The 8,759-nt window shown below is 52.3% G+C and overlaps 1 protein-coding gene across 1 annotated transcript in view; it reads left to right on the top strand.

The window, feature by feature from the left end:
* The first annotated feature begins 8,211 nt into the window (after positions 1–8,211).
* Positions 8,212–8,759, top strand: part of EPO (erythropoietin) — a 3,156-nt gene continuing 2,608 nt past the window's right edge. Inside the window, exon 1 of the mRNA XM_021710090.1 lies at positions 8,212–8,251. Coding sequence (XP_021565765.1) covers positions 8,212–8,251 — 40 coding nt within the window. The remainder of the gene's footprint in view (positions 8,252–8,759) is intronic.

Below are 8,759 nucleotides of genomic sequence, written 5' to 3'. Positions count from 1 at the left end.
GGCAGGGAATCCTGCCTCCAGCGCCACAGTGGGGAGGCCGGCTCTAGCCTCTGTTCCCTTCCCTCTGCTGGCTCTCAAGCGACTTCCATCAGAGCTCGGGGAAAACGGGAGGGGAAGGGGGCAGAAGGTGTGTCCAGATAAGTGACCTGCTACTTTACAAACACATCCCCAGAGGCCGGAATTCAAAAGCTTATCTTGGAGGAGTGTGTTGACATTTGCTCACCACCCATAGCATTTACTGAGCCTACCCTAGTTGTCGCTCTGTGCTGGGCACCAGGCCTGCCGAGAGGGTGTAAACTATCGGTCCTGAAAAGTCTAGTAGGAAGGAAACATATCTGAAAAGACCACTGGGGCCAGGCACGGTGACTCACGACTGCAATCCCCGCACTTTGAGAGGCGGAGGCTGGAGGATGGCTTGAGGCCAGGAGTTCAAGACTCAGCCTGGGCAACATAGTGAGACCTCCTCTCTGCAAAAACTAAAAAATTAGCCGAGTGTGGTGGTGCGTGGCTGTATTCCCAGCTACTAGGGAGGCAGAAGTAGGGAGATCGCCCGGGCCCAGGAGGTCGGAGGCTGTGGTGAGTTGTGATCACACCACTGCACTTCAACCTGGGTGTGGGTGACAGAGTGAGATCCCAAATAAATAAATAAATACATAACTTAAAAAATAAAATATAATACAATTTGCATCGTGGTTGCTACTGTCCTAGCAATAGTGAGGGCTCAATAAGTATAAGAGCTATCGTTTAGCATGAAGCCATTTTGTGAAGAAATGGTTTTAGTCTTTTTTTTTTTTTTTTTTTGAGTAAGAGTCCCACTGTCTTCCAGGCTGGAGTGCAGTGGCACGCTCACGACCACCACAGCCTCGACCCACTGGGCTGAGGTGATCCTTCCGCCTCGGCCTTCCAATTAGCTGGAACCCCAGGTGCACGCCACCACACCCGACTAATTTTTTGATTTGTCACAGAGATGAGGTCTCAGCAATTGCCCAGGCTGGTCTCAAACCCTGGGCTCGGGCAATCCTCTCGCCTCTGCCTCCCAAAGTTCTGGGATGACAGGCATGAACCCCCGCGCCCAGCTGGTTTTAGTCTTCTTAATAGGAAGGAGGAGAAGGGGAGGACAGTGATTTTGTGTGTGTCTAACTCACAAGTGTGGGTTATTTGTCCTGCTAGGCTTTTAACCGTGGCTCCCTAGCAGGTAGAGGACAGGTCCTCAGGTGGGCTAATGATCCTACTGGGAAGCCCCAGCGGTTTGTACCAGGTGAATTCCTGGTGCTTGGTCCGGAGGTGGGGGAATAATGATGTGTTCCAAGAACCCGTGAACCTCTAGAGCGGGTGGACAAGTGTGTGTCAGTTGTGGTTGCTTAGGGAACATGTCCAACTGCACAGAGACTGGGGACAAGGAAAAGTCATCCCACCAAGAAAGAAGTCTGTGACAATGGCCACCAAGGGCTCCCTCTTCTTCATGGCATTATGTATGCTTTTTAATTTATGCATTTGGGTTTAGCTCTGTTTTCTAGTTTTTCAATGATCGCGTATCTTTTTTTTTTGAGGCAGGGTCACCCAGGCAGAAGTGTAGTGTCATGATTCCAGCTTGTTGCAGCCTTGACCTCCTGTACTCAAGTGACCCTCCCGTCCCAGCCCCCAGAGTAGCTGGGACTACAGTCATGTATCACCATGCCCAGCTAATATTTTGATATCTATATCTGTATCTATATCTATATCTATATATATTTTTTGTAGCGACAAGGTCTCACTATGTTTACATCTCACTGTGTTACAGACAAGGTCACTATGTCATCTTGATTTCCTGGGTTCATGCGATCCTCACGCCTCAGCCTCCCAAAGTGCTGGGATTGCAGTCATGAGCCATCATGCCTGGCCTATGTATCATTTTTGTAATAAGAAAAAGTTACTTTTTTTTTACAAAAACTGTTCCTGATTGACTCTTTGTTCTTTAGATGATGTGGTCTGGAAGTTGATTATAAAACTGATGAGACAATTTCGAGAAGTGATTTTATTATCCAACCCGGTAACTAATAAATATCTGCTGAATGAAGGGGTAGATGGGTATGTGGATGGGTGCGTAGGAGAATGACTTACTGTCTGTTTTGTAACAAGCCTCCGCTCCTTTGAGAAACACCAAATGTCACTGGAAGGATGCAAGCAGAGGGTGGGCCCTCAGCTTCACAGTACCACCTCGGTCCTTTCTACCTCGGAGTCTTTGAGTCTTGTTTAGTGCAGGATGAATATACTTTTCTAAAGGTATTAGAAAATTACTTGCTAATTCATGAACTAAGACATGAACTGAAGGGTTCACTTTTACATGGATTGGGAGGTGCCAATGGGGTTAGTCGGATAAGTTCTTATAATTTGTCAGTTCTCAGTGAACTATGAACAACTTGGAAATGTGTTTGCTAAGACTGGATGTTGAAGCGTAACCCTAGCCCTAATTCTAGCCCTAACCCTAACCCCCACTAAGTCTACTGTATGATTTCCTTGAGTAGAGCTTGGCCTATATTCCTTCAGGTAGGAATAGCCTAGAGGCTGCCAAGTAGACTTGGTGCAAAAATCTTTCAAAAGTCACTGAGTCCCATGTTTAAAAGATGGAACTGGCTGGGCATGGTGGCTCAGACTGTCTTCCCCGCACTTTGGGAGGCCGAGGCATGAGGATTGCCTGAGTCCAAGGGTTCCAAACTAGCCTGGGCAACTTGGTGAGACCTCATCTCTACAATAAGTCACACACATACAAAAAATTAACCGGGCGTGGTGGTGTGTGCCTGTAGTTCCAGCTACTTGGAAGGCTGAGGTAGAAGGATCGCCGGAGCCCAGCAGGTCGAGACCGCAGTGGCCGGGAGCATGCCACTGCACTCCAGTCTGGGTGACAGAGCGAGACTGACTCAAAAAAAAAAAGAAAAGAAACTTTTATATTCACAATGGCACAACTGCAAAGGCCTTTATGAGAGAAAATTTCCTCCTGTTATATTGCCAATAGTGTTGTGTGTTTTGTTTTGTTCAGAGGTGAGATCTCACTATGTTGCCCAGACTGGTCTCAAACTCCTAGGCTCAAGCAATCCTCCCACTTCCTGAGTAGCTGGGACTACAGTTGCATGCCACCAAGTTCAGTAGTGTTGTTGTTGTTGTTGTTTTTTGAGTTGGAGTCTCACTCTGTTGCCCAGACTGGAGTGCAGTGGCCACTCCTGGCCACCGCAGCCTTGACCTGCTGGGCTCTGGCGATCCTTCTGCCTCAGCCTTCTGAGTAGCTGGAACTACAGGCGTGCGCTACCATGCCCGGCTAGTTTTTTCATTTATTGTAGAGATGAGGTCTCGCCAAGTTGCCCAGGCGGGTCTCGAACCCATGGGCTCAGGCCATCCACTCACCTCAGCCTCCCAAAGCGCGGGATTACAGGCTGAGCCACCGAGCCCGGCTTGTTGTTGTTTTTAAGTTAGGATTTTCTGTTTTTGCTTGGACAGGAAAGCTACCCTGATCAATTTACCAGCTGTGTCTTCTGATATAGAAGGAAGCTTGGGAATACTCAACGATATTTGTTAACTAGAGATCCTAGAATGGGGTCTCACACATTTTGCAGACACCTTACAGGGGAAGTGGTTTTGGAGCTTGAGAAGGATATCCTTGGTGCTCTGGGAGTCCTCCTTCAAGGACTCAAGGGTTTGGGGGATTCAAGAGACAATTAACCAAGAAAGGTGGTCCTGCAATGCTCCAGGGCTTGTCTAGGGTAGGCCCAAAAGTCTCAGGCCAAGACCACCAGGGCTTCTTCAGGCCTTCCTAGGAAGAGACACACATTCATGAGGCAATAAATCCCTGGTGGGCCAGTACTGAATAAACCAATTTTAAGATAGTTCTGACTGGGTGCAGTGGCTCATGCATGTAATCCCAGCGCCTTGAGAGATGGAGGTAGGAGGATTGCTTGAGGCCAGGAGTTCGAGACCAGCCTGGGCAACATAGCAAGAATACCATCTCTTAAAAAAAAATTTTTTTTTTGACCAAACAAGCTTGAGTCCAGGAGTTCTGGGTTATAGTGAGCTATGATCACATCACTGTACTATAGCCTGGGCAACAGAGTGAGACTCCGACTCAAAAAAAAAAAAAGCCGGAGAAAGGCTGAGGAAGACACTGGAGACTCAGTCTTCAGGCCTTCAAAGAAAGGACAATAGAAGAAATAATAAAGCAGAGAGTAGCATGATAACAGCCAGCGTTTATTGATTACCACACTCCAGATGTTATGTAATCCCGCCTCAGCCCTGGGATGCAGCCGCTGTCATTTGCACTCCCCTCATTCTGCAGAAGTGAGACTCAGAGATAAAGTCACACGTCCAGTCAGGCACCTGGCAGGTCAGTGGCAGAACTCAGGCCGCCAATCCAAGCACTCTTGTTCGCCAGACGACGCCTTGAAGCAGCTGGATCACAGAGCCGTTTGCTGAGAACAGAAACCTGGATGTCTGGTTCTACTGACCCCTTTGTGACCAAGACCCTAGCCTCCGTTTCTCCAAATTGACCTTGGCAAAGGACTTTCCTTTGGCCCTCCAGCAGGAATCCCTTTTCCAGCATTCTTGCTTCCTTCTTTGTCCCTAAGGGCCACCCTCCAAGGCCTGCCGGCCACCTCGCTTCCCAGCACAGAAGGTCTTCTGGACCGCTGGCTGAACTCCCGAGCTAAGCCAGAAGCCACTGCTTGGAAATGAGGAGGGAGGAGAGGCCAGGGAGCGCCCCCCCCCAAGTCCGACTCAAGGCAGCTGGGGCTCTGTGCTGCCTGGGGTCTGGGACAGCTCGGGAGGGCTGTAAATTTGCTTCTCCTTGGATTTCCCATCTGAATCGGCTGCCAGGAGGAATCCAGGGAACAGAGCCTGCCTCCACCCCCCCCCCATTCTCTGGTGATAACTGTCCCTTTTCAAACCCTGCCTCAGTGACTGCTTGCTCAGGAAGTGGATGGAGGCCTCACCAGCCCCCAGGACCCAGGGAGCTAGGTGACCAGGCGTGTCTCTGCCCCCTAGGCCTCCCTCTAGGTGGAGGAGCTTGGACTGGAGGCCACAAGATGCCATCTGCACACGGGCGATGGCCACAGATAGGCAACATGCTGGGTGCCTCATGGGCACACAGGCATGTGAGCCTTCTGTGCATGGTGGTTCACGCTCTCCTCCAAGCGCCAGGGCACCTGCTCCACAAAATTCCCATCTATCTCTTTGAATGCCCCCTGGAGTTGTGCCGTGCTCAACTCTGGCAGTTGTCCACGATGGCCTTGCCCGTGAGATGCCCAAAACGTGTACAGAGATGACGGCAGTGCAGGGGAAGGAGACGATTTCCTGTTGGGGGGTCCGGGAAGGCTTCGGAGAGGAGGTCATGCTTGGGATTTGAAGACAAGGGGGAGATAATGTGGGAGGGTCACCCAGGTAGAAGGCACAGGGTGAGTAAATGGCAGGAAGCCACCACCATCTTACTGAGCTCCTGTAGCAGAGGGCGTGGCGTGAGCCAGGTGGAACAGGCTGCAAAATTGGGTGGATGGCAGAACACGGGGGGGGGTCTCAGTTCTGAGGCAATGGGGGGCCATGGCAGGTTCCTGCTCCAGGGAGTGACACAAACTTGGCTGTGCAAGGGGAAAGTTAATCGAGCGGCAGGGCATGGGAGAAGCTGGAGAGACCGGCGAGGAGACTCTCTGCAGTGGCCCTGGGCCCAGTCAGCACCACGCCAGGGGAATACAAGGAGGGGGCAGAGGGAGCCCTGGGCAGGGCGGGGCACACTGGAAGGGGACCCCCAGGCAGCTTTCTGTTTTCTTCCAGTTCTTCGAGGGCGAATGGATGGACCCTGTGGTGTGGCATCCCAGCACCTGGGCTGAAGTCAGTCCCTAAGCTAGCCTCTGTCCTCCTAGCAGGGTCGCTGTGGCTTCAGATGGGGTAAGGAGTGGACCAAGATCCTCTCCTCGCGTCCCTCCCACACTGCAGCCACCGCTCTCTCTCCAAAACCCCCCGGGGAAGAGGCAGCCACCTCCCCTGTCCAGCAGGCTCCGGCTCCAGAGGCCCCTGGCCCATCCGCCTCCCTCCCCTCTGGCAGGCAGGGACCTCGGGACCCCGACAAGCTGTGCGAGGGGCAGGGCAGTTCCCACAGCCCCCAAGCCTCCTCCTCAGGACGTGTTCCCGGCCCCCTCTCCACGGCTAGGTCAGGGCAGTGACGCAGGAGTCAGGGGCCTGGAGAGCAGAGCCTGGAGGGGGTGGTGGCGGTCAGGACAGAGCGCACGTGCGGACGTGTGTGGACGTGAGCGTCCATGTGCATGTCCCACAGCTGGGCTCTGGGAAGGCAGCAGAACCCGGAACCGAGGGGCCGGGAGCCCAGACTGCAGGTCTGGGGAGAGCCCAGGAGTGGGCTCAAGGGAAGCCAAGGACAGGGTCCTCGAGGACCTGGGTCGGAGGGAGACAGGCCCTCCTTACTTCCAGCCCGAAGCATGCCAGATTCTGTCTCCCACTCCCCACCCGTCCGTTTTCCCAACCCCTCTTTGACCATCCCTTCCCCACCCATGCACTCTCGTGGGTCCGTCCCTCACCTCCATCAGGTTTTTGTTTAAGTACCATCTCAGCCTGGCGTCTCTGACAACCTCATCGACCACTGCAACCTCCCGGCCCCCCTCCGTGCCTTTTCTCCTCAGTTGTCACAGGCATTTTAGATCCTCTGTCTTGTGTGCATTTTGTGTTTATCACTGGCCACGCCACTAGAATGGCACCTCCGCCAGGGCAGGCATTCCTGTCTGTGTCATTCATTGCTGCATCCCCAGGTCCGTGGCCAAGAGTAGGTAGGTACTCTGTCAGTCTCTCCTGAGTGAGCATTTCCTATTCTTTCCAAGCAAAACCCAAATTCTTCAGCGCGGCATTCAAGGCTCTTACATCCTGACTCCTCCCTCACCGGAACTCTGGCCTCATCTCCCACCTCTCTCTTCTCCACATCCCCCCAACATGCCTGACCCTTCCCTCGATCTGCTGAATCAACCTCCTCCATCCTCCACCCACCTCACATCTCTTCCCGTTGACACCCTACCCCCTTCAAGGATGAGCTCACTGTCCCCTCCTCCATGAAATTCTCCTTGATTTCGCCAGGCTAGTGGTGAGCTCTCCCTTTTCCAAACTCTTACAGGTCAGATCTGCACACTCCATTCCTTACACACTGCCCTGGTTAGCCATCTTATTTCTATTTGTAAACTACAAACTCTGGGGTGGGGAGGGGGGAAAGGGAGGTGAGGAAGAGCTAGGTCTCAACACATCTTTTTTCCTGCAAAGTGCGTAGCCAAGGATCCTGCACAAAGTAGACACTGAATGCATGAATAAAACATCTCAAATATCGTGTGACTAGGCAGGGAGTGAAGGGATATATATAACCTCCTGTGATTGCAGGGCTTTCCTGTCTTTTCTTCTTCTTCTTTTTTTTTAGAGATAAGGTCTCGCTCTGTTGACCAGGCTGGAGTGCAGTGGAACCATCATAGCTCACTGAAGCCTCATACTCCTAGGCTCAAGTGATCCTCCCATCTCAGCATTCCAAGCAGCTGGGACTACAGGTGTACATCACCACATCTGGCTAATTAAAAAAAAATTTGTAGAGACAGAATCTATGTTGCCCAGGTTGGTCTCTGACTCTTGGCCTCAAGAAATCCTCCTGCCTCAGCCTCCCGAAGCGTTGGGACTACAGGTGTGAGCCATCATGCCTGGGCCTTTCCTGTCTTTTATAAAACCTAAGTGAGGTAAGGCCAGTACTTTTTTTTTCTTTTTTTTTGAGTCGGGGGTCTTGTTCTGTTTTCCAAGCTGAAGTGCAGTGGCACCATCATGGCTCACAACATCCTTGATCTCCTGGGCTCAGGTGATCCTTCCATCTCACCTTCCCAAGTAGCTGGGACGATAGGCATGTGCCACCACACATGGCCAGTTTTAAAATTTGAGTAGAGGCGAGGTCTCACTATGTTGCCTAGGCTGATCTGGAACTCCTGGGCTCCAGTAGTCCTCCCATCTTGGTCACCCAAAGTGTTGGGATTACAGTCACGAGTTACAGTGCCTGGCCAAGGCTAATATTTTAATCACACCCATTTGACAGGTGAGGGTACTGAGCCTCAGAGACTGAGGCCACTTCCTAAGGTTTGACAGGCCAGGTAGCCTTGGACTCCAAGGGACAGTATCATCAGGAAATGCTTTTCCTGCTGTTGAAGGGAGAATGAACTAGTGCGAATGCAGTTTCTCTTGTCTCCTCTCTTCCCTATCAACACCAGTAGGCTTTCCCCGTGCTCACGGTATAGGGGAGAGCGGGTGGGCATGGTCACTCTTGATATTTGGGGCCAGAGAACTCTTTGTTGCGGGGGCGGCCCTGTGGCTGGAGGATGTTGACCAGCGTCCCTGACCTCCACCCGCGAGATGCCAGCAGCACCCCTCTGCCTAGTGGGGCAGCCAAGACGTCTCCAGACATTGCCGAAAGTCCCCTGGGGATCAGAGGACCTGGCCCCTCTGCTTCGGAGTTTCCAGAAGCCTCAGGAACTGAGCTCCAAATCCCAACCCCCATCACCTCGGTGTTAGCTCTGCGTCAGGGTCTTAAGAAGTCTGCCACTCCGGTTAACCTACACCACAGGTCAAAAAACAGATGTCAAAGGGCCTGTGTGGCCTGCACGGTGGCCCGTGTGCTCTGCGCCCTGAAAGCTGTTTCCAGGTCTTCAGGGTCCTCGACAGTGCGGAGTGGGGAGAGGAGGCGCCCAGATTTCTCGCCGGTGTCCTGGGCTCGCGAG

This window comes from Carlito syrichta, unplaced genomic scaffold (assembly GCF_000164805.1).
Source record: "Carlito syrichta isolate Samal-C Ts95f unplaced genomic scaffold, Tarsius_syrichta-2.0.1 Scaffold288059, whole genome shotgun sequence".
NCBI lineage: Eukaryota > Metazoa > Chordata > Mammalia > Primates > Tarsiidae > Carlito > Carlito syrichta.
Note: the sequence above shows the minus strand (reverse complement) of the source record. Positions and strands in the feature narration are given on the sequence as shown.